The sequence below is a fragment of the Seriola aureovittata genome, chromosome 3 (assembly GCF_021018895.1).
Source record: "Seriola aureovittata isolate HTS-2021-v1 ecotype China chromosome 3, ASM2101889v1, whole genome shotgun sequence".
NCBI lineage: Eukaryota > Metazoa > Chordata > Actinopteri > Carangiformes > Carangidae > Seriola > Seriola aureovittata.
The window spans coordinates 12551628-12578077 of NC_079366.1; the positions used below are offsets into that span (position 1 = coordinate 12551628).

At 39.1% G+C, this 26450-nt stretch overlaps 1 protein-coding gene across 1 annotated transcript in view; it reads left to right on the forward strand.

Annotated features, from left to right (window-relative positions):
- helz (helicase with zinc finger) overlaps positions 1 to 26450 on the forward strand; it is a 59321-nt gene that overhangs the window by 13256 nt on the left and 19615 nt on the right. Inside the window, exons 9-21 of the mRNA XM_056373104.1 lie at positions 722 to 829; positions 956 to 1097; positions 2189 to 2344; positions 2539 to 2809; positions 5687 to 5813; positions 5951 to 6163; positions 7563 to 7693; positions 9965 to 10144; positions 12680 to 12781; positions 14135 to 14313; positions 19257 to 19375; positions 20892 to 21037; positions 23264 to 23411. Of these exons, the coding sequence (XP_056229079.1) occupies positions 722 to 829; positions 956 to 1097; positions 2189 to 2344; positions 2539 to 2809; positions 5687 to 5813; positions 5951 to 6163; positions 7563 to 7693; positions 9965 to 10144; positions 12680 to 12781; positions 14135 to 14313; positions 19257 to 19375; positions 20892 to 21037; positions 23264 to 23411 (2022 nt within the window). The remainder of the gene's footprint in view (positions 1 to 721; positions 830 to 955; positions 1098 to 2188; positions 2345 to 2538; positions 2810 to 5686; positions 5814 to 5950; positions 6164 to 7562; positions 7694 to 9964; positions 10145 to 12679; positions 12782 to 14134; positions 14314 to 19256; positions 19376 to 20891; positions 21038 to 23263; positions 23412 to 26450) is intronic.

Here is a 26450-nt window from a genome sequence, read left to right on the forward strand (position 1 = left end):
AATGAATGTCAGTCTGCTTTCTACATTTTTATAGCAGTGAAAAGATAAGACAGACAGTTAGAGAGGAAAACAATTATTAGATGAGATATGCCTTTATTGATTCCAGAGGTTACATTCAGTTGTTAAAGCAGTTTGACATGTTTACATAAAACATGGGAAGACAGAAGGAGCCATCTACATACTGTAAAATTCTTTCTGTACATTTCATTCATTTGAACCTGAAGTTAATACACATTCCTCCTTATGGAAAACAGTGATTATAGCCTAAATTTGTTAGTAACTGGTGACAAAACTTCTATTTTTACTCCATGTAATCATCATAAACCCTTTAATATTAGAACATTGAAGTCGGCTTAGAAATACGAATATTGTAGGACTTTTTTCCCGAAAAAAACGCAGCAAACTTAGTGCTCCCCCTTGGAGAACTTCCATTGTGTTGTCTGGATAAGCATCGTTTTCTCTGTTGCATTTGTTTTGGGAGTTTGTGTGTTTTGGTTTTTGCATAATTTCTATATTTGCAGCGTGTTTACTATTCATGTTTTTGTTTTGGCTTCCTGCAGCACGTTTCCATTGTTGAATTTGTTTTGTATTTTGCGTATGTTTTTTGGGGTTTTTTTTGAGTCTGCATTGTCTCTGAATTTGCATTATTTTATGCAACAGTGAACTTGACTTTCTCCTGTTTTTGACAGACTTTTTCTAAACTTGTGTTTTCTTTTTCTAGCTAAGCGACTGTTTAGAAGGAGTGATTGTAGAAACCAGCTCCAGCCTCTCTGTTACTGTCACCACCAAAAAATCCTCTCACTCCTGGGCCTTCTCCTTGTTGTGCAAGGTAGGATCATGTGTCAGTATGACACAGAATAATGACACCATATTTTCAATGCAAACCCGCTGGTGTTCGTTGGATCATAAAACTGAACATCTTTTGATTATGTGAATGTTCTGTCTCTTTTGCTAGCCGGCTAGAAAGCTGTACCGCATCGCCCTGCTCTATGATGCCCACCGACCACATTTCTTCATCACAGGCGTGTCAGCTGGGGAGCGGCTCCAAGCTGTTCCCAAAGGCTGCCAAGAGTGGACTCCAGGAGAGGACACAGCATGTATGTCATATATCCTATTTCGTGACCAGGGATGTGACTTTTTGAGGGATTTTACTTTTTTCAAATTCAGAGAGGCTTTATTAACATGACCATAGTCAAATACAGCATTGTCAAAGCAGGCTGCACAAGACAGTATCGACAGGGAAAAAGTTAATTTAAAGGTGTTAACAACAAACATATTGATACTACAGTTCGACAACAACATAAACAATGTTTTGCAAAAAGGAAGTTACTACAGTTGTTACCACAACTGATGGAGATCAGCAACTGTATGAAAATATTAATAATAGTAACATTAATACAGTAAAACAAACAGTTATAACAGTTTCTTTTCTCTCTTAGAATTCTGAACATGACAGCTTCTTTCAAAGATTTGCTTTATAATTAAACTGATGCTGAACGGTGTGTTTAAAAAGCAAATTATTTGAACTTAAACATTGACTGTCTTTTCCTATCAAAACACTCAGAGAAACTTAAACACATAGAATCTGTCTGAGTTTCTAGACATATAACATCTGTCAGAGACAGACAGATATAAAATTAATAAATAGTAACATAGATAAATGAATTACTGTATATCGTAATGTATCGGTGTTCCTGGCACTGACACTGCACCAAAACCGTAAGCAAGTGCAGCTCAGACTCCTTATTGTGTAGAAAAGTTGACAGAGAACACCTGATGATATTTGTTTACGTGGTTTGTGTATAAAGTTTTTGAGACTGGGTGACTGGTTTTGCAATTCTATTTTGAGCTCTTATCTTTGTGCTGGACAGACCTGTTTTTATCTTGACCATATTTTGCCCTGTTTTTTTGTAGATTGTAAAATGTCTTAAATGATAGAAATTTAAGCAAATAAAAAGTCTTGTTTACAGCACATTGTAATCTGTACAGTTTGACTTCCCAAGTGTTTACTGATGTATTAGCCTTGTCTTGCATTTTTTTTCATTTCAGTTTTGTTACATTTGAAGACAAGTATATTTTCCAAACTGTGATGATTTATACTTTCATTTGAATTAATGTTGAAGTTAAATCTGTCTGCAGTGGACTGCATGTTTAAATGCACTTAAAATAAACTTTGCTTTTCTGACAGTGGCAGCCGACAATGGCCTGGACAACTGTCTCTACAAGGTTGCAGTGAGCTTCAGCACAGAGATTTTTGGAACCTTCCGACAGACTGTTGTTTTTGACTTCGGTTCAGAACCTGTGCTGATGCAGCGGATCATGGTTGATGCAGCCTCTATTGAAGGTATGTTACAGGAAGAGAGTCATATACAGGCCTCTGACAAGTTTTATCAATGTTTTTAAAATTTTTTCATGTTGTTTTTGTAGTAAATGTTTTTGATATATTGAAATGATTTTTTATTTTAAGTGCAAAATTGGTCAAATACAGAGTTACAAAAGTTTAGGCTTTCACTTTCCGTCTTGTCCTTTGTGCTCCAGACCTAGAACATTTGATGGCAGCCAGGCAGCAGCTCTTGATTACTGCGAAGCGCTGGGACTCTTCCTGTAAGACCATCGTAGAGTTCTGTCCTAATGAGACAATGGCTGAACTGGAGCGCAGCCTCCTTTCCCGCTATCAGATCCCTTTGTCGGCCGACCAGCTCTTCACCCAGTCTGTCCTGGACAAGACTCTGACCAAAGACAACTACCAGGCCCGACTGCATGACCTGCTCTACATAGAGGAGATTGCACAATACAAGGAAGTTAGCAAGTGAGTACACAATTTTTCATGGTTTCTATTCACTAGGTTAGTAAGACAGATTTTAAACAGATACATTCAGGTACATTTCTACATTTCTGAATTAAGTATAACCAAACACTGATATTTGAGTGTTTAAAAACATTTACCAAAAATATATCGGCAAAATTTGAACATAAAATTAGAAGATTTTCATAACAAAAACATATAAAAAAACACATACACCAAAATATATTAAACTTGAATGTGAAAGAATATCGGTGAAATATATGTACAAATGCAGCTTCTATGTACTGCAGTCTTTTTGTATATTTGCCAAAACATATATCTGGAGGTATGTGTGATAAGTTGGTGTTCATGCTCTATGCCGGATACTATATACAGCAAAAACTGACCAGTTTGTAATGGCTTCAGTTAAGGAAACATGTGAATTAGGTGGACATTATTATGACAGTCATATAAGATTTAAATATTTCTGTAGGCACCCTAATACATGAGGAACCTGTATTGAGAGAATTTTAAGTGTGCAAGTGTGTTTGTTAAAAATATTTTACTGATTGTGTTGGGCCAGATGAAGAGATCTAAACATAGAGTCACTGATTTGTGAATATCTGCTTATGAACAAATTAAAATCAAAGCTTTGCCATTTTACCATTCTGAAGCGTTTTGACAGATAGAACTAATGTTAGGTATAAATGCCAGAAAAACTCAAAGCAGCGTTGTGAATGTACCTTGAAACTAACGTGTTGCAAGATGATAACTTATCTTATTCACGGTCCAGATACTACCTCTTCCCAGTGCTTTCAACCAGAGCTTTCTAAAAATCAAGTAAAGTCAAAACAATTTTTATTTGTATAGCGCCACCTCACAACAGAAGTTATCTCAAGGCACTTTCCAAATAGAGCAGGTCTAGACCTTCTCTATTATTTACAGAATTTTAATTCAAAATCGTAAATGAATTGTTATTTGATTTAAGCTCACTAATCAGAGTAAATAGTCATTGTTACAATACATGAACCAATATGGGCCTAGTCTGAGGTTGACTGGTGTAAATATCTTGTGCTACAAGATGTCATCACACCACAAGGTGTCAGACTCGACCTTCATTGTGAATTTGCTATGTGTGTGTGAGTGTGTGTATTTCACACACAGCTTGACTCGCAGTGCAAGTGCCGTTTATGTCTAATGTGATTCCTTGGAGGTAGGTGACGAAAATAGTGGTTCGATTTTTGCCTTATTTTAAAATTTCTAACTTCCGTTCCATTGCTTTAACTAAATGTGGAGCTGATTGTAAGTGAAATCACAATAAATGCTCCATCCCACATACAGAAACCTAAGTATAGTGGACCATCCCCCAACACTTTAAACCTCTCAGCTTTTCTTTTGGCTCTTAATTTGATCTTGTCTTATGACTCATAGTGTCATTGGACTTGGTAAAGAATTAAATAATGGATCCTTTTCTGCTCTTACTTGTAGTATGAAGTGTTCTTTTAATCTGCTGCTCTTCAAATGTGCATATGAATAATCTCTCCGCCTGTTAAACCATCCATGTTCTGATACTTTTCATGACTGATTCAGTTTTAGTCGGAGAGTGAATTCCTGGAAGCTTATTTTAGACATTTAAATTGAACCTAAGTATTTTTTTCTTTTAGAATAATTGTGAATAATCTCAGAGTAGATTTATGTTTTGCTTGAGAGTAACATCCTCCCTTTTGGCAGTCTTGTCTTGGGAGGTCAAAAGGCATCAGGTAATTATCTAACGTGAGCATAGAGTGAGTCATGGTGAACCAACACTGCCTTGCTGCCTGTTTTTGTCTAAATGTTTTCCTCTCTGAGAGTATAGCCAGAAAGCTGATGCAAAACCACACTGGTTTGCAAATAAAAACAGAATGTATTAACTTATCTGCATACGTCAATCATCTGTCACCACTTCATCGCCAATATTTCTTCCTATTTCATCATTTCATATCAGGCAGAGACCACAGAAGCAATCTTAAACAATCCGGAACTGAAGTGATGTTTAGCTCAAAAGTGCTTCAATTTTGCACTAAATATGTGCACGGATAAGCTGTCAATGGTTGTTTTTTATTTGAAGGACACATCAAAAATACTTTGGCTGCTTTTTATGTTCCTCACTGACAATGTTTCATTTAAGTTATAGACTTTCACAAAAGGAATGTAAATAAGTAGTCTTTTTTAACTGTGTTTGACTCAAGACCTTGTGAAAAATTTGTCTTTACAGTGGCAAATGCTCAAAGCTGCTAGAAAGCGATACCCACCTTTGAAGTGACCATCTCTCTCACTGTCACCAGTCTACGCTGACCGTAACAGTGTATAGCTGATTTTTAATGTGCTGCCAGTATAAGTGAGTGAGGGTCATCATGGGGCCACTGTAGTGAAACATGGCACAGAACAAGCTTAGATGCCTGAGGCATGTATGGGGCACTTGGAAATGTATTACCATACATTTTCTCAAGGTGTGTCTGGGGTTGGTTTGGGGCCCGTATATGTCACGGCCAATCACATCAGCTCCTTTTATACCATGGAAAAGCAGCACATTCCCCTCTGTAATGATAGTTGGGTAGTTGAATGGGGAGTCTTGGTAAGTTTCTCTCAAATGTATAACAGTGTCTGGACTGTGACTACTGCAAACTAAGTATGAATATGTGGCAAAAGACTGAAGTGTTGGAAAGCAGGGTGGTTCCATGGTTAAAATGTCTGCAATAAAGGAAGGATTCAGGTGTGCCTCAGTGGCAAGAGAATGTATTGAGAAATTGGTACAAGTTTATTGATAACACGTGACAAGACAGTGTCATGATTGCTTTGGATTGGTTTATAAGAATAGGATAGAGGTTTGTTTAAATCAAATGTCCGTGTTTGTCTCCCCAGGTTTAACATCAAAGTGAACCTCCAGCTGGTTACCAGCTTTATGCTGACTGGCATTTCTGTTGGAGCCAAGTATGCCCAGAATGGACAGCTCTTTGCACGCTTCAAACTCACTGAAACACTTTCTGAGGTAACTGGACTGGTTGAATCGGCAATTGCGGTATACGCTTGACACACTGGTTTCTTCCTTTTCTCTATGTATCTACGTCTTGGTAGATACAGCGTTGTCAGCTAGCTCTCCTGAGCTGTGTTTTCTATTTACCTTAGGACACGCTGGCTGGACGGCTAGTGATGACCAAGGTAAATTCAGTCCTGCTGCTGCCCTTGGGCCGTGAGGGGATCAACAGCCAGCCGCCTCCTGGGGTCAAAGAGCGCGTTTACGAGGCTGTGATCGAGGAGAAGACGAAGGAATACATCTTCCTGAGGATCTGCAAGGACTGCTGTGAGGAGCTGGGGCTACAGCCTGACAGAGAAATACAGGTACTGGTACTGGCTGCACCAAGGGACAAGGAGACACATTTTGCCTAAGCATGAGGTGTCTTTGTTAATGTTAAGTCATAAAAAATGTTAAATTAATATAGACATTAAATAAGACTGGTGGATTGGCACCAGAGTGGAGAGTGCAGGTGTATGATCTCGTAATACAAGTAATTCATTGTCCAGCCTAGTAGATGTGAGTTAGCATCCAGCTCATGATTCTTACCACTCAGATGTTATGGGCTTGGAAATCTTGGTGGATGATTAGTGCTTTAACAAAAAGCTACAGGACAGAAGAAGGCGATCTTGTCAGGAAAACCTTGTGTGTCTGTGTGTGTATTGACTGCACTGCTTGGTCTCAGGTTCTCTGGTTCTGAGAAATCTCCCTTTATTAAATGACTCTACCTTCAGCTGCCTCAGTTTGATATTTTTCTCCTCTCCAGCCGTCGGCAGAGGAAACAAGGCTCTGTGTTAACAGTTATCAAAACAACCCTCATCCTATCACAGTGGAAGCATAATCTTCTTATTCTTCTGCATACGCTGCTCCTGCCTGCTTACGTGCTACAATTGCATTTCCCTATCTCCTCTGTGGGTTCTTACAGTATTCCACACATCCTTGATGTTTCATGCTCTTCTCAGTCTTACATATCTCAACTTCCCTGCTCTTGTGTTTGCTGTTTATTTCACTCTTTTTCTTTGTCTTTCTACCCCACTTTCCTCCTTACTTTGTTCCACTTGCTCCTTTTTATTTTGCATATTTTTTTTCCCCTCCCTCTGATTTTTACACCTGTATCCTAAAGGCATTGCATACTTTACAATAATATTGTTAGGAGCCTATGTCTTTCTTTATTATGACTGAGCCCTACAGCAGTGAAAAAACTCAGCAATTACATACACCTGGTTTAAGCGAAGGGATTAAATAAAAATGTAAATAGACGAAGGGAAATGGGATGCATCAAATTTTAATTTAAAAAAATCTCACTTTTGAAGGGGTTTGAGTATCCAGCTCTTGAGATTGTTTTTTTTGACTGGTTAGACTGGAAAATTATATAATTTGACCACTGGTGGTTATTAATATTTTAAATGTCTTTACAATTATTATTCACACATCGCATGTAATGCAATATATGGCATGGATTGGATATATTATTTTTAATAGGGATAGGGTTATTCTCTGAATCCTGTGGATTCTCTATAAATCATGAAAGAGGATCATGAGCTCAAGTTGTTTGATCCAGAATTATGCCACCCTAACAAAATAGCTTTTGTTCCAGGGCTATTGTATTGAACCGAATTATATTGTATTCCTTGCAGCATAATAATATAATATAAGATAACTGGGCAGATGAGCTGTTGTTTGGATTGACTGCTAAGTAAGCTCTTGGTGTTGCTTCTGTGTCAGGTGGAGCTGCAGTTCCAGCTGAACAGACTGCCACTCTGTGAGATGCACTATGCCCTGGATCGCATCAAAGATAACACCATCCTTTTCCCAGACGTTAGCCTTGTCCCCACGATCCCCTGGAGCCCCAACAGGTGTGTATTCACACACACACACACACACACACACACTCACACACACACACACACACACACACACACACACACACACACACATGCTTGACTGTTAAAACTGATGCAGAAATTTATTTTACATTAAAGGCATCCATCAATATTTTATTCTGGTACAAAATGTACTTTTTACAATTTGTATGATGAACAACAGTATTGATTGCTACCACAATAAAATGGTTTTCACCTCCTCCGGGCATGGTGTCTCACACCATTGATTCAGTTCAAACTCTGGGATATATTACTGCCTTTTAAATGATGGAAAAAGAAGTCAAATACAAATAAATAAGGACAATTAAATTTCACTTTTCACACACAGCAGACTGTTTTGTGTTGCTGAGGAAACCTTTCATATTGCAGATGTTGATTGGCAGACATCAGATATTTAGTAAAGGCTACAACCTCCATTTATGTTGTTTTAACAGTGAGGAAAGATGTGTGCTCACAGCATGTACACACATTCGTGTACAGTAAATAGTGCTAATCCGAACCACGTTTATTATACAGAAACTCCTTTAATACCTTCACATCATATTAGCTTGACAGATACCCTCACAGAGGGGACACCACATCAATTTGAGAGTTGACTGAATATCCCTCGCCTTGCTGACTTGGCGGTCATTCTGAAATGCTAGCAGCTCCTTGCAGCTTTAGATATCTCTCTGAAGTTGGACAGGTGAGGGGAGCGAGGCAGTAATCTTTATTGACTAGAGCCAAAGTCAAATATAATCCCTGTGATTTTCCAGGCTGCTGCTTTATCTGGGCTCCAGAATATGATTGATGTAGACTTTTGTTTTAATTGGAATTTGGATAAGTGAGGGTGATTCATTAAATATGGGCAAAGGAGTGAACTTAGCTAAAGTTTAAGTTTCTTTATGGTTGTTATTTGAGTTTTAACGTCTGTCTGATGGATATGCCTCAAACGGTAGTGCCATAAAGCTTTACAAGATGATTAATATATAAACTCACACTTTAGCACTTGATTCACAGAGTTTCTAAAAATGACTTCATCATTTGAAGCACTGCATTACGGTTTTGTTTTTTTGTGTGAGTGAAATACAAAAATTCCTACTAAACAGCAGTGAAGAACCATGCTGTCTAGTCCTCTTCACATCTCCCACCTTCGGATGATGATAGACCTAAACAGTATGTAGTTTACTGATTTTAAGCTGGTGCTCAGTCTTTGGATTTAACACTAAGATCAGGCCTCACAAAAAAGATGAGATGATGGTGCTTTGCTTAAAAGTCTTACTTGTGCCTTTGCATGAATAGAAATGATGGTACCATGGAGATCAGTTGGCCATTTTACTGTATAGTATACCATATATCTAGGATTCAGTATTAATTTCACCCTTTTTCAGTTTTTGAATTAATAACCTTAATAAGCCAGATGTGGATGCATTATTGTAATAAATGAGCTGTTATGCCTCTCAATCCACTCAGTGAATTAAGATGTCCTAATTAGTCATGTCAAGGTAACCGTGGAAACTAAACAAAATGTTACTTCTTTTTTTCACCTTTTTCTTCCTCAGTTTGGAAGTCAAAATACAGTATGTTAATCTTGATCACAGAGAAGGTTGATTAGTTTATCCGAACTTTGATTGAATTTCAGGAAAAAGTATAGTTGGCATAAAAGAGTTTTGTCACACCTAATAGTACTACTTAATAAATTAATCCATCTCTCTTATAAACATAAACACATGCACGCATGCGCGCACGCACACACACACACACACACACACACACACATACATTGACAAACACTGCGATATTGCTCAGCTGTTGGAACTCAATCAATTGGTGTTGGTGGATTTAAAGCTTTAGAGGATACAGTCTTCATAATGAGGACAGTGATGCTAGGAGACAAACAAAGACACACGCTACATGCAGGATAACTCACACATTCACAAGTATGTGTATGAAATCACATATGTGCATCCCTCTTTCCTACCCATCTGTATTGTTCAAACACACACACATAGCTGTGTATTAGACAACTGTTCAGTCTGTTCAGTGCTGTCACTTGTTTTTTTGTGGTGAGAAGGTATCATGCCTGTGGCACATCATTCATTCTTCTCTGCTCTGGATGTCTGTTAATGAAAACAAATGTCTGACTTTGTTTCATGTACACACATGTAAATTGTTTCATGTACACACATGTAAATAATTGTGTAAGTTAATTAAAAGTTGATCTATTAATTCCTCTAATTTCCCCATCCCCCCCTCCACCCTCAGGCAGTGGGATGAGCAGCTGGATCCCCGTCTGAATGCCAAGCAGAAAGAGGCCATCCTGGCCATCACCACACCCATCTCTATCCCCCTGCCCCCAATCCTCATCATTGGGCCCTACGGCACCGGCAAGACCTTCACCCTGGCACAGGCTGTCAAACACATCCTCCGCCAGGACCACAGCAGGTCTGTGTATGGTTTTTTTTTTTTTCATGTTTTTTTCTTTTTGTTTGTTTCAAGATGTATTGAAGCATTTTTACCTCTGTTGGCAACCAGGAGAAAACATGCACCTTACCAAGTCTTTACCATGCATCCTGTGGTGGTGTGATGAGGTAGTCTTATATTTGGGCCAATGTATATCTTATGGTAATGCAGCTCAAAGCAATGCACTGTCCTAATAATAACACTTTTATTTGTTTTTGAGAATGAAAAACAGTTTGCACTGATTGCTTGGAGCTGTTTTTGTTTCAGCACTTGAAAGGTGTTGGGTGTAAAGAGGGAAGGAAATTTTGCACATCTTGACTTGTTAACAGGTGTGAGTGTAAGTGTTGGGAAACTCCGTACCTGTGAGATAAATGTCAAATCCCACACAGATTGTTGTTATTCTGTGAAATATGGCAGTAAAAACATAATTTAATTTCAATCTGCACTTTTCGGCACGTTTCTAGTTTCTTGGGTACGGCTAGCTAAAACTAATGCAGTTTAATACGACTGTGAAAATCCTGCCCTCATGAAGGTTATAATTTTCTGTTTTTAGTGATTGAGAGAACTGATGATTCAACTTTATGGTCATTTTGGAGGCTGTTGTTTATGATTTTGTTTAAAAGTATTGTATTGTTATGGGAGGTGTTTGTAATATTGAGTCTCGTAGCTAAAAATGGGCTAAGACGCACCTCTCAGTATAATGTAATACAGTTCAGCGACATGTCTGCGTGTTTTACCACTACCATTATTAAAACATTAGTTAAATTTTTCTGAAACCTTTCTCACCCATATATTTACCAGCCTTTACATCATCTTAAGATTTAATAAGCAACCTTGATGTCACAAACCTCCCTCTTTGAACTTAGTAGGCTACTGATGCTACTAACAGTCGTTGAGAAATAATAAGGTGTTATTAACTTAAGTGTAAGCGGTTGAGTGTTTGTACGGAAGGAAAGCTGAGTGCGTGCATATGTTTGTGTGTGTGTGTGTGTGTGTGTGTGTGTGTGTGTGTGTGTGTGTGTGTGTGTGTGTGTGTGTGTGTTATCATTGGCATCATTAATAAAAGCTTAAGATGACAAGGGAAGTCAGTCAAAGGGCGTGGTGGAGGTGGCAGGGGGTGCTGGGCTGTGCAGTGGCCTCAGTTTTAGCCCCAGGCCAGTAACAGCCTTGGGTTTGACATTTGAAATTAAGAAAACACTCAGCTGCAAAGTGTCAAGCTGTGGTGTGTGTGCGTGGCTGTGGAGGTAGAGCCTCTGTTTGTGCTGTGTGGTTGTGCATACTTTGGAGTGTGTATGTGTCATTACTTGAAGTCAAAATGTGCTGGTCGTTTGGAGGAATTTGTGTCATTTGTGGTCACTGCACATGGAGAGTTTGATGATCAACGCATTTCCTGTGCTGGAATGGATGTTCATATAAACCATAATCTGATCAATCAAGTTATGTCACTTCAGTAGGCCAGAAAGTGTTGTGTAACAATAAAACATAGCAAGATAACCTTCCACTGGCATTTCTCATCATTAGCGTGCTCCCTCACTGTGTGCAGATACCCACAGGAAATTATGCAGCTTCTTGTGTCAGAAGCAAAACGATGTTGCACAAGCACATAAATGTTTCCTGGTTTTTATGAAAAATGAATGCAATACCTCGGACGCCTTGAACAGAAGCTAACATTTTTTTCAATAAGGGAGAAAGGGGTGTATATATGTAATGTAAAAAAAAAAAAAAAAAAGGCCTGTGAAAAATGTGTAGCAATGTAATATTCATTCTTCATTTCACTCTGAATACATGTAACATTCTATGTTAAGGATGAATTATAGATATTTTAAAAGCTAAGACAAGAGGAAGTGACCCTCTGGACTTGTGCTGCCTGCTCATAAAACTGTGAAAATGGTGAAGAGGAATTCATATAGACCCTGGTCAGGTGTACCCAGTATGTGCTGTTATACAGGTCCAATGCTCAAAGCTTTCTCTGCAAATACAGTATGCTGCTGCAATGTTTCACTAATATTTAAATGAGTACCTATAAAAGACACTTTTGCAAAGCTTTCAATTTAATAAGTGAACATAACTTACTTTGCTGTTTGTCTAACAGTATAATTGTTGTTGGGCTTAAAAGCGTTAGCTGTAAATCAGCATTGTGACGAATAATTCTTTTTCCTTTGCTGCTAACATTTTATGTAGTTTTGTAAGTATTGGGGATAATAAGCCTTCTCTCTCACACATGCTTCATCTTTTAAGATGCAACCACTGTTGATAAAAAATCAAAACTCTGAAGTATACCTTGATGTTAGAAGAAACTTTTTGTATTTGAGTCACAGAAATTAACATTAACCAGCCCATAAATAGAGGTTAAAGGGTCACTTCACCCCAAATAATGACACAAAATGTTCACACATCCCACAAGTGGTATCTAATCCAGCTGCTAGTTTTGGTGTTCCATGGTTTTGATATCTCTGCCAGTGACTATTGCAGCAATTGTGCATCATGGTTTATGTCTGACATTGTTTGTCTTTACAGGGTCCTGATTTGCACCCACTCCAACAGTGCGGCTGACCTTTACATTAAGGACTACCTTCATCCTTACGTTGAAGCGGGCAATCCACATGCCAGACCTCTCAGGTAAGGAAACACACTTGCTTAAAGAAGATTTGATAGCTAAGGGCAGAAACATGTTTTATGTGCTTTGTGTATGTGCATGTACTCTGTGTAACAGTTAAAATATTAAGTTGTTCACTGAAGAAGGCATTAAGAACCCAACGTGCAGTTGACTTCACATAGCTTTTAGGATACAGCCCCACACTCTTGTCTTGGAGTTAAACACATACACGTCGTGGTTTGTCTGCTGTGAGCCACCTTATAGTCCGTGTTCATGTAATTTCTGTGGTGACAGTAGTACACCAATATTAATGATTATATGAACTAGTTAAATAGCAGACAATTTCAGGTTTTAAAACTCCCTACAGTCTTTGAATTTTTTTTTAATATAGCCAAAAAGAATCAGTTAAATTTGATATTTTGTACTTAGTAGTTGTGTCTCTGTTGGCTAAGGTTTGCCTTGCCAGAGACTATTTGTATGACACTCATTTTTACACATCAACTGGATTATTAGCATTATTGGAAAGCCTGCAGTCAGAATGATACATCCATATTATACAGAGATTGTTGAGTGGTTGGGTTGTCTTTGCCCTATAGCAATGTCAGGCAGACATCAAGCTGACTTTGGAGATGTGACTTCAGTAAGGCTCCTGCTTTAAGAACTACACCTGGAGGCAATAAACACAAGCTCAAGATATACACACAACTTCCTTACATTGCACGAGTGACTTCTAATCACATTTCAGCAACCCCAGAGGTCACAAATGACAGGGAAGCAATGTCTGCCTTGACCGGCAAAGGCCTAACATGACAGCTGGGTGTTTGTGTGTGTGTCTCTCGACACACACACAAGCCTAGGGACCATATGGGCAATCAAATGGCTTGTTTCACTTGAGTGGCCGGTCTGATTTCAACTGGTTCCAGTGTGAATTCCTCCATAATCACTGTAGCAAACTCCTCTCTCAGCTCCCCTTGTCTCCTTTAGGATGAGTGGACTCACTCAAGAATAAAGAGCCATATGAATATTTAGGGCCAGAGTCTGGAAAAGGACTGACCAACATCCCAAGGAGACAGTCTGTAAGGGCTTTCCTTTCTGGCTATCTGTGTCGATCAGTTTGCTGCAGACCTGAGGTGTACACAGAGTCATGTGCAGCCATGCAAAAGAATCTGTCCTGTAAAAATTCTTCACTCATGCGCTGTTTACATTTTGTGAAAACAGTCCTTCTTGACACAATAACCTCATGCATTGAATGAATTTAACAATGTGCATATTGCAGGGGAACGAATACCAGACTACTAAAGTAATTGCTGTTGTCCTCCTCTAGTTGTACCTCTCTCCCCTGATCGTTGTCCTTTCCTCTCTCTCTCTCTCTCCAGGGTATACTTCAGGAACCGCTGGGTGAAGACAGTCCACCCAGTGGTCCAGCAGTACTGTCTCATCTCCAGCACACAGGTCACTTTCCAGATGCCCACGAGGGAGGACATCCTCAGGCACCGCGTGGTGGTGGTCACCCTCAGCACCTCCCAATACCTCTGCCAGCTTGACTTGGAGCCCGGTGAGTCATATGAGTAGATATTTAGTAGTCTCTAGAATAGTAAGACTGCTTAGCGATGGTTGTGGTGGAAAGCCATCGCCCTCAGTAGCATTCATGTCCTTTGTCAACTTGATACCTGATGATACAGGGAGTTCGGTAGGTGGTGGTTCGGTATGGCATGGTTTACCAGTTTTCCAGCAGATGGTTCTGCAAATGTCTCCGGTGGTAGCAGTCTAAATTATTTAAATTTCATGAAGGGATTAGGTTAACGGAAAAACCATCTGCAGTGTTCAAACAACATTTGAAGAATAAGCACATACTTTATCAGACATACACACAGAATACAACAGCAACCAGATATATATAAAACCCTTGTAAAATGTAACATCACCAGCAGTCTGTAATAATAACTAATGTTGTGGATTATGATTTTTAATTCAACTCAGAAGGTTCACTAATGCACCTTTTGTGCACCATATGTAAGTGAGGCGGAGAAAATATTAGAAATGCCAATACAATGACAAGGAAAATCACAGGCTCAAATATTAACACAGAATTGAGTCAACACACAAAAGCTCATAATCATATGCAGACACAGCTCAGAGCATTCAGTGTCCTGTTCCTTGGTCATCCCCAGTGACTCTGATACCCGGTGTTGGCAGGGACCCACCGTTTAGAGAGAGATGGAAGTCATTTAAGTCGTGTAAAAAACATGGAAAACAAACCAATTTGTCAGTGCAGGCTAATAACTGACTCTAATGTGTCAGCGGAGGGGGCTTTGTCTGTTGCTTGGGAACACCATCTGCCTGTTTCTAATGTACTTTACATCATTAGCCCTCCTCCCCACGTTTCATCTCTCCCGCTATCCTGGTGTTCAACGGTGATGAAAATTGCCAGGAAACGAGGCAACTGGGAGCCAGCAAGTCTACTAAGTAGCAATAACAAATCTCCCACCTCAAACACAGAGTTGCCCCAAAAAAGATGGTTATGCTGCTATTTTATGTTTGGCTTGTCGTTTTTCATCTTTTATTTATATATGTGTGTGTATATATATATATATATATATATATATATATATATAATATATGTTCATACCACTGCCATGTGCAGGCCATGGAATTTTATTGTCTGCTGCTAAGTGAGCACAGTGACCTGCTGTGACTAGTAGGGTCGCTTCTCAGCCACTCTTGCCTCTCAGATTTGACTCCCAGCCGATTCTCCAGTCTGTAGCCAATGTAAGTTTCATCCCCTAGTTGAAACATGTGCAAGTTAGGTGCAGTGGCAATTGGTGTGCCCTAAGAAGTTTTCTGCTGTTTTAGTTTCTGAAAAAGGCTGAATACAAAAAGTAATGATTATAGAGCTGTTTGCTAGCTAATGCAGTAATGGAGAGTGAAGCCCTCTTGTGTGTTATTTCCCCCAAAAATGAAAAGTCGAAAAAATAAAGACCTCACATTCAGTCCACAATGCCCCCAAAGCTCTCATCCCTTAAATTTATTTTGGGTTCAGTTTGATTTTCTGCCTTTTTCTCTGCTGACAAAAGCAAAAAAAAAAAACAAAGCAGACTCTGTATTCATGAATGAAATTTGGCTGCCGGGGAGACATAAGCATTTTTGATGATGATGTTTCCCCGAGGTGATGTGCAGTGCAGCTCTGTGTGTTTTTCTACCATCCTGCCAGCTGCTGTTCAGAATCGACTACATCCCTGTAATTGGACAGTCACAGGACTGTAATACAATTACCTATAATGAATGCCACATTTAATCATTATTTCTTAAGCACAAGGAAATTAAATTTGTTAAGTAAACCACCCTGAAAACAAAATGGTGTAAATGAACCAATTTGAAGGTACAGGAGAGACATTTTTCAAGTTGATGCCATATTTTCACTTCCCAGCAGACCAGGGCTTAGCTGAATATAATATGTTATGTCTGGAGGCTACTGGACCTTTCAGCCTGGTGATAAAGGTTCAGAACTATAGCTCATACTATAGTCAATAAGGGATTGGTACTATCTGAAATTAAGTTGGTTCCTAATGGGTTCACATTGTGTGGCCGGCACCAAAATACATCCAATAACGATATAAGAAATCATGTTACCGTCAGCTTTGGGAAATAATTTTTTTGTGAGATTAGACAGTTTGACAAAGCTTTCAAATGTTTTATGGGATAGAGTTACCTGCATACCCCCTTTCACATTCACACATCACAGATTTTCCAAGTCACTGTTACAGTTTGAAAAGGGTAGAAAGAGACTGTGAAAGGGAGAATGTGAGAGACTGGGTGTGTGAGGTGAAGGAGCTGCCATTTATTATTAACAGTCATCTCTCCCCCAAATCACTTCTGCAACACTGTGCCTCTGATCTCTTTCACCTCTGCTTTATTATCCCTCCCTCCTTCTTTCTCTTACCACTGTTTTGTCAAATTTAAACACCATTATTAGTCCAGTGACAGATAGCAGCTACAGAAATGTAATTTGGACCCCTGGTTTAGAGATAGGTTCCCCAAGGCTGGCAGCTGTGTTCCAGGTGAAGCATTAAGCACCGTGTTCCTTCATGTCTGCCCGTTTGTCTGCTTGGTGCTCATAAAGACCATGTCTGCCTCCCTCTTGCCTCCCTCCTAATCTCTGCCTCCCTGCCTGGGGAAACATTCCCATTTGTAATGACCCATGTACATCATTTGTGAGCGTTATTTGGCCCTTATGTATTCATGTGGATCGAAGTAAAAGAGCAAGTAGGCAGGATGCAGCAGGGGTGCTGTTGACTACAATTTATAGGAGAGGTCAACAAAATTGGCTGGCCTCAATAATTAACAATGTGATATAAGGGGTTGCACATTTACATGAAGTCCCCATGGCTGCATTGTTGAGCAACACAGTGAAAAAATAAAGAGCTCTATGCAAGCTTCAACTGCCCTGTTTGAAATAATACTCCCACCAGCATTTCATTGCTCTCAACACAGTAAAGATCTGTGCAACTTAACTGCTCATTCATCCTGTATACACACTATTGAGTGATTACTCAAGTGCATGATTTTAAGTCCATGCCTGTGATTCAGAGATTACTCATGTGCATAATTGTGTACTACACTGCGTCTTTGGAATAAGTGACCTCTCGGACATCGAGCAGACTTTCTTTGCCGCCCAACAGCTCATTATCGTAGAGGAGATCATTACATAATTGAAAAGGATGGAATGTAACCATATTTAGTCTGCTGTAAGAATTCCCAGAGACATTTTTCCCCCATCCGTGCATGTACACTTTTGTTTGGTACATCACTCTGAAAGGGCGTTTCCCACTTCATAAGCTCTAATAGATAAACCAAATTATACACATTCTGCAAATATGTACATGGAAACATTGGCCATTGTAACAAAGTGTATACATTTTTATCAGGACCACAGTGGGGGAACAGATCCAGCCTTTGCTTCAGTGAGTTGCAGATACAGTTCAGAGAGAACAGTGTTTTGAGGCTTTATAGTTGGGGGAAAAAAATCAATACATTTTGCAGGCATTTGTTCAAAGGCAGATACTAAAGAGTGAATTTTGCCACCAGTCAAACTGCTCCACCTCTTTCCTTGCCAGCCCATGTTTCTGTTGTTTGTTTACCCCTTGACAGTCACAGTTTATTTTGTTATTTCCAATCGTCACATTTCATATCTGCATATAGTTTCCTGTGGAAATAGTGTTTGGGCTTCAGAGGCTGTTTGCTGGTTGTTATTCAGGCTCTCTCTTCCCTGCTCCCTGCTCCAGCGCTCATTTGCCATGCCGTTTCATCCCCTCCCTTCATACTGCCGAGCACCATTTGAGCGTTTTAAATCAGGGTTAGGCTACTGTTTCATCCCTTTCAAAACGTCCACAAAACCCTGCCTTTAGTTTGTAGGGCTGGTTAAAAGAGGAATAGGAAAAAGTGAGAGAATGGCACATTAGTGACAGTTACATGGTTTTAATGCTCCTGGTAAACAAAATTATTATGCAAAATGATATATCGGGTTATTGGTAAGAATCATCTGATTCAACTAGATTAGCTGGGCTTTGATTTGACTTGGTTCATTTTGACAACATATTAATGTTTTGTATATGAATTTGAAAGGATTTCTTTCTAAATCACAGTGGCATAAATTAAATCTAAGCAGTATATTGTCAAATGATTTCTAGCTTTGTGTCACTGCAGTATCTGAATGCCACTGAATGACAGGTTACAGGTGACACAGTTTTTTATAAAGTTCTTTGTCTTTGCCCCCAAACATTTGCTTTCCAAAACCTTGGATAACTATTGTTGCTGAGAGGCCATAGTTTAAATAAATGTTAAGCTCTGTAGACACTAACACTACACGCTATGTTGAAATGTCATAAGGAGATACTTACTTGGTGGGTTCATGATAGATAATAAACGTAGTCAGATCTGCTCGAAGGATAGCTGCTGGTTTCAAGCAATATCAAATCGATGGAATCGTTATAGATAAGGAAACTATTTATAAACTCACATTTCAGTAATTACCAATCTTTTGCCCTTTTATGAGTCATCAGTTAGACCTGTATTGTCCTAAAGATTAAGAAGGGCTATGGATAGCTACACGTTCCAGCTCTGAGTGCTGGTTCAGCTCAACACATTTAAGTTTGTTTTTGTTTTGTCACTTCTTTCCCAGGACCCTTTTACATAGTTTCTTTGACTTAATTTTTACAGGGATTGTTCTAAATTGGGTTTGCTCTTTTGGTGCATATATTTTAAAATAAATCCTTCAGTAAACTTTGATAAAAAGGCTTCTCATGTATGTTATCAGCAGGATACTTAAATGTGAGTAAAGTGTGCAATTTTTACAACTGTTCATAGTGACCATATACAGTAGGGTCCTAATGTCTGAGACGGCTTTTCCATTTAAGTGGATGTGGTCTCAGACTTGTGGACCCTACTGTATTAGAAGTAATATGAGCTAAATTGATGTTCGTGTCCCATATGTTTTGGCAGGGTTGTTCACTCATATCCTGCTGGATGAAGCAGCCCAGGCCATGGAGTGTGAAACCATCATGCCTTTTGCTCTAGCTAGCAAGACCACCCGCATCGTGCTTGCTGGGGACCATATGCAGGTAAGTAAACAGAGTCAACAAGGGCAGTGACAAAATATCTAGTTTCAATTTTCACTGTGCAGAAGCTGCAGGTTTCTCCAGTGAAACGAAAAAAAACTGCCGCATTGTTTTGCTTATCTGTGAATCACAGGATAATGTCAATGCACATCATAGGGTCTTGGGTTCATTGTCTCAGATGTTTGAAGACTAACCAAAATAAATACATAGAAGAAGGGATGCAGCACAGCAGCAGAAAGTCGATCCTTTTGTGCTTTGCTGTGGATTAGACTTTATCCAACTTACAATACAAAAGAACAGACAATAGCCACTGTAGACCACCTCAACCAAAGATAACTTAGACATAAACTTGCGTCACTCAAGCTTTCTACCAACGTAAGGAATTAAACCCTTATTTCCTCCTCTCCTGGTTTTTAGACAGTGCACAGGATTACCAGTAGGCAGTGGATGAAGAGAAGGCAAGAGTCTGCCATGCAGTAATTGCTTAAATTACTTTCTACCACTTCTTGGAGCAAAGAAAATCGGACTTAAAATACAATGGTCACCTATGTATCCATCTCTCTCATTCTCAATCACCTTGTCTCACGCTTTCCTCCATGGAAGGATGTTGCAGTTTATATTTCTTCATCTCCCTTTTGCTCCCACAACAACAGTTTACCTCCTTCATTCAGGAGTGGAAGAGGCAGCTCAATTGTCAATGAAGGCTAAGGGCCCTATTGATCGTTTGCTTTCTCACTGACTGTGTGGGGCCCTATTAAGCTAGCTGATCCTCTCTCACTGGCGGGCTTGAATTAAGATTTAAGCTTCAGATAAATTACTGTCTTGTACATGGCAGTGGTCAGAAGAGAAAAGGTAAATGAGTCTGCATTTTTGTGTGGGCATGTGCAATTTTGAAAATGTGTAACCTCATTTGAATCAAAGCGCTTTGGGAAGATGGTTGTAAATCATCCTCACTACTGTCGGACCAGAGGAAAATAACACACTAAAGTTGCCTTGGCTATTTCAAATAAATGGATTTTTGCTCAATTCAATCACAAACAGTCAACCTTTTGATATTGCTTCCAAAAGAAGAGGAATCAGATACTACTGGTGGTTTGGTATCAATCAAAAGCTATTCTGCTGTGGCTTGCCATATTGGAGCAGATCTGTAACTTAGAGTGGTTTGTGCATATAGATACTCCAAACAAAATTGAATTTGTTTTCAAACTGCTGTCAAATCACTGCAAGCAAATTCCAATGCAATCACTGCGACTCAAAGTTATTCCCTTTCTTTAATGCATCAAAGACACCAGATGGAAGAACTTGCAAGTCACAGAGGGATAAAACACAACTTGGCACTGCTTTGTTAGACTTATTAGATTCAGTATACCAAACTGAAATTCACAGTTGAATAGGCTGAAAAGGTAATAGTCTGAGAAAATGGTCAAGTACCTGTGACATGCTTTGTAACTAACTTTGCTTTCCATCTCTCCCTCCCTGCCTCTTTCTCTTCCTCAATTTTCTTTCCCTTGATTTGCAGCTCAGTCCATTTGTGTACAGTGAGTTTGCGCGGGAGCGTAACCTGCACGTGTCACTGCTGGACCGTCTGTATGAGCACTACCCCCCGGAATTTCCCTGTCGCATCCTCCTGTGTGAAAACTACCGCTCCCATGAAGCTATCATCAAGTAGGTGTGAGCCCCCAACGCCTTGTGCCAAAACCGTGGGAGTAGAGGCTGAAAAGATGGAGGAAAGATGAGATACTAGAGAGAAGAGGTGGTGGGAGAAAGGAGTCAGAAAGGGAAAAGAATACAGAATAGCAATAGAGGAGAGGAGTTGACACACATGGGTTTTCCAGAGAGGAAAGAGGGGTTATAAAGGCGGCGTACATGCAGACAATAGCCCTATGACAAAACAACACAAGGGGCTGCAATGCTGTGGGCGTGGTGCTACAGGCACTGGTGAGAAGATGAAATATGATCTGGGAAGTCCAGATGGAATTTATGTTAGACTCAAAGAAAGGGTTATCCTCAAAACAAAAAATGTTCTCCATCTCCTTTTTTTGCGAGACAAGAAGTGCCATCCATTCCAGTTCCTATCGATTCCTTGTTTCGATTCCAAAATGATTAAAAAAAAGGATGGGAATATTCACAAAGTAAATGGATAAAGATCAATCTAGAGCAAACATACACACAGAGAGAGGACATGTGGTATTGCTGGGCATCTCTATGTTTGTGTGTATGTGTGTGTGGAGCAGTGACAAATGGAGAAGGGCAGAGAGCCTGAGCGAAAGAGTGCATGCAATATATAATTAACTCTCTGTTGAGTGAGGAAATACTATACACAGGCTGCTTGTGCAGACTGTAATTTGCAGTGATAAAAGTATTAAAGTAAAACACGTGGATAAAGATGGAAGGGTGGACAGCTGCAGAGATGGATTTATTTTCAGAGGCACGATACAGTTAACAAAGATGGATATTTTTTAGAGTGTCTTCAGCCTGAACTGGAGCCTAAATACGACCACATTCACACTGCGTTCTGTCCTCCACTTCTTCTCCTCTCTCCCTCTCTCTTTTACCTCCTCCTGTGAGTGTGACACACTCTTATGTTTGACATGTGATGTAGTTACATACACAGGTCCTGGCAGATAGCTACATACAGTAGAGTTTCATAAGTCTAAGACAACTTTACCAATTTTTTACGGGTACCAAGTACTTGGATTCGGCACTAATTTGGAAACAAGTTTTGGGTACCAACCCTGCTGCTGGGTGAAATTCTGCTACAACAAAAGTAGAGCGCTAAGAATAAAAAATAATAATACTTGAAGTTGTAAATGTAAATTGTCAGGTTCTGCAGTTCAACTTTAACTCATTATGATTTGCTGGTTGCACACACATTGTATCCATAATCATTCTTTGACATTAAACATGTTTGTGTTTTCATGGGATGTAGCACATCATTACCAAGCTATTTGAGCAAGTGCTGGTCATTTCCCCACTTCAAACTTTGTTCAAGATCATACAGATCTCAATTATGAAAGGTTATGTTGCAGGAAAATGTGTACAAAATGATATTCAGGTCTATGGCTGTTCACCACTTGACCATTAAATGACAATAAGAATTATGATCGATTAATACTATCAGGTAAACAGTAAAATATCCAAGGACATCCGTACAATCTGAGCAGGTAATCCCAGCTGCGGGTCTGACAGTTAACAGACTGTGCACTAGAATAACCCCACAGTATGTCAACATGTTGCTATTTCTGAATAAAAACCAGTAGACAAGCTGTCTCCTATGCTGAGGACTGAGGTAGGCCTGTTTATTTCATTTTAAGGTTTAATGCCAGTCTGACTCTGTTGTGCAAGCAGTAGTCCGACTGTTCACATCAAAAGCACATTTCTCTGCGCCAGTCAAGAATCTTTTCTGCTCCTCTGCTCTTTTTTAATCACAGGTAGATTTGATCTTTATAATAACCTCATGAATTTAAAATGCAGAGCTCTTTATGCAGTCCTGGTGTTCGCTTCTTTTGCAACAATGAAGTTGAAAGGACCATCACCTTGTGGGATGATCTGATGGGAGGGGCTTCTGTGCGTGTGCGTGTGTGTGTTCAATTTAGACACTGGGTCATTCCTGCCACTTAAACCTCTGTTTAGGTATTTTTCAATGGATTATAGCTACTCGTCTATTCTAAAACATAGATTTTAATCGGTTAATGGTTGGTTAATGAGAATCCATCAGAAAAAAATTTCCAAATGGACATCCTCGGACTTGCCCAACCATCAAATATTATCTGTTTTCTTTGGCTTAAAATGTCAATAATTTCTGATAAATGTCCTGTCAAAAACATTCCCCATTCTCATATTTACATTTCCTTTCTTTTACCCTCCTCCTCTCCTCTCCTCTTCCTACAGCTACACATCAGAGTTATTTTATGATGGGAAGTTAATGGCAAGTGGGAAGCAGCCCTCCCATAAGGACTTCTACCCTCTGACCTTCTTCACAGCCAGAGGAGAAGATGTCCAGGAGAAGAACAGCACTGCCTATTACAACAACGCGGAGGTATGGGTTAGAAGATTATTGCAAACGTACACAGACAAAGCAAAAAAAGATTTAAGTAAACACTAACACATATCTTTTCAGTACAAAAAAACAGACTGGCAGTTTGCCAGTGTAGTCTCAGATAGTTGCAGAATTATGAGTTTGCTAATAGAATGGAAGTAATAATTTGTGGTGTTGTTCTGCTGTTAAACCTGATCACGACAATTAGTCATAAAACTCAAGTTTTTGGCTGAATGTTATTAGTACTTATGAAATCTGTCAAATAGTAACTTTTAAATAAATGAATTAATGAATAGAAAATTCATAATTGAGGAAATGCAATTGCAAACAACATGGTATTGTAAAACAGGTTAGACTTGCTATAACTTGATAATACCAACATCTTAAATTAGATCAGCACCTGTGTTGTTTAAATTTGGCAATTTCCAGTCATATGCTGTGAGGCAAATGTATTTATGAGTTGTATAAAAATCCCACAAAGTCTCCAGTGGTAATCTGCTACTAACTCCCTAAATACATGTTTTACATTTAGAATGAAACCTAATAGAGAATACCCTTGTTCCATTCAGTGGTCCAAGCATAAAAACATGATCATTATGAAGTTAATCAGTATCAGCTACTCCTGTTCACTGATTTAGTTTAATTTAATTTATTTGTGGTGATACATGCACTGTATTTAGTCTGATGTAAGCAAATGCTTCACTCTTTGGAGTATGAGAGAAATTAACATTGGGAAAACTCTCAAATTCTGATGATGAAATATTTAACAACTAAAACTAACTCTTGGCTGGCAATCATGTTGTTACTACTACATGATCTGACTGAGGATATCCAGGGCTTCCATTTATGCTAGTTACACCTCCTATTTCTCACACATTGAGAAGTTGTTATTGATTATTTTTTCCTGTCAAATCCACCTGAGAACATGCTGTCATCTTCAAGCTGCATTTATTGCTCTTGCGTCTATCCTTGTGTCCGAGCACTTTATAAGGAACACATAATTAATTCTGAGTAGAGCACAAAACAGCCTGTTTTCTTTGCGACATGGATTCCATAAGATGCTGCAAACATTCCTTTAAGATTCTGCTCCATTTTGACATGAGTGCATCACATCATTTCTGCAGATGTCAGCTGCACATTCATGCTGCCAATCTCCCGTTCTACTACGTCCCGTTCTACTACTAGATTCAGTTCTGGTGACTAGGGAGGCCACTGAAGTTCACTGAACTCATTGTCATGTTCATGAATTCAGTTTGAGACAAATTTTGCTTTGTGATGTGGTGCATTATCATGCTGGAAGCAGCCATTAGAAGATAGTAAATTGTGACCATAAAGGGATGCACTTTGTCAGTAACTTTACTCAGATAGGTGGCATTCATACCATGAATGACTAGCCTTTCTGTCAGCTCCAACCAGTGTGACCATTCTCCTCTGACGTCTCTCACCAACAAGGTGTTACCATCTGCAGAACTGCCGCTCACTGAATGTTTTTTGTCTTTCGCACTATTCTGAGTAAAAACTCTAGACACTGCTATGTGTGAAAATCCCAGGAGATCAGCAGTTCCTGAAACACTCAAACCAGTGCCGTCTGGCACCAACAATCATGCCACGGTTAAAGTCACAAAGATCATATTTTTTCCCTATTCTGATGTTTGATGTGACCATTAACTGAAGCTCCTGACCTGTATCTGCATGACTTTATTCATTGCACTGTTCCTAATAAAGTGCTCGGTGAGTGTATGTATGTAATGCACCACTGTGACAAAGTGACAGCTAAGCTGTAATTGAGCCAGTGTTGATCATCTAAAACAATCAGAAAATATTGACGATTGCCTAATCACCACTCCAGAAACCTTGTGTTAAATAATGAAATCAAATAAACGTCAACATTTTCAGAAGACATGAGTGATCACTGGTGTACCACAAAAACACAAATTTGACACACATTGAGAAAGAATTCAATTTTTTTGCCACAGCAAATCAGTTTGATTTTAACAAGTTTTATGTGTGTGTTAATGTGTGAAATGGTTTAAATTCTTAAGTATTCTAACTTTCAAATTACGCATGGTTGTTCAGCTGTAAACCTCAGTTTGATATGAATAATTCAAGGATTTGATTACAGTGAAATTTAATTTAGATTATTCAGTTGAGTGTGGTTGACTGAATTCAAAAGCAAAACTGATCAACATTGTTTATTCTGTCTCATCACCATAAATAGGAACGCCTGCTGTCTTTTAATTATAATTGAAGATGAAATCCATAAACTTAGTTAGGAGGCCAACCAAGAGCTACATTTGACACTCAAGATGCATGATTCACTGACAGTCCTAGCCTTTGATTGGTCCCTCTGCAGACTAACTTTTGTTTTGGTCATTTGCTGTCTCCGACCCCTGACCCTCTGCTGACATGTTCTAACCAATTAAACATGGATGCTTCTTGATTTTGCTCCCAAACTGTCAGCAATGCCAAATGAATTACCACTGGTCTCTTTGATACAGCACCCATGTCAAACCATTAGCAACATTATCATAATCTTGCGGAATTGAAATGCTTTGACAAAAGCGTGTCCGTTTGTTTGTCTTGTGGAAGTGTCTTTGATGGGCTTAGCGTCAAGCAGAAGACAATATTTTCATGACAGTTCAAAGCCTCCAGCAGGATGCCAAAGCTCTGAGCAGGAATTTAAAACCTGCTCATGACAAAAAAACAATAGGGATTCAAAATACCAATTCTTACTTTAATACCTAATGTCAGGGCTAATGTTAAAACTAGGAAGGGCTAACAGGAGACTCAAAAGTTCCTCTAAAGCACACCTACAGGAACTTGGTTAAATGATGCCTCCTACCTTCTCTTTACGATTGTGATACTTTTGACAAGGTAGAAGTGATAACATCAGTGAATAGGAGCTAATGAGGGTGATGGACTATCTTTGTAATATTTGTTTCAAAAAATACAGTGGACATAAATTCAGAATCACCATACAGTGCGCTTATAATGTTCAAAATTTGTCAGTTCAACTATGTTGTACAGTCTCATCAAAAT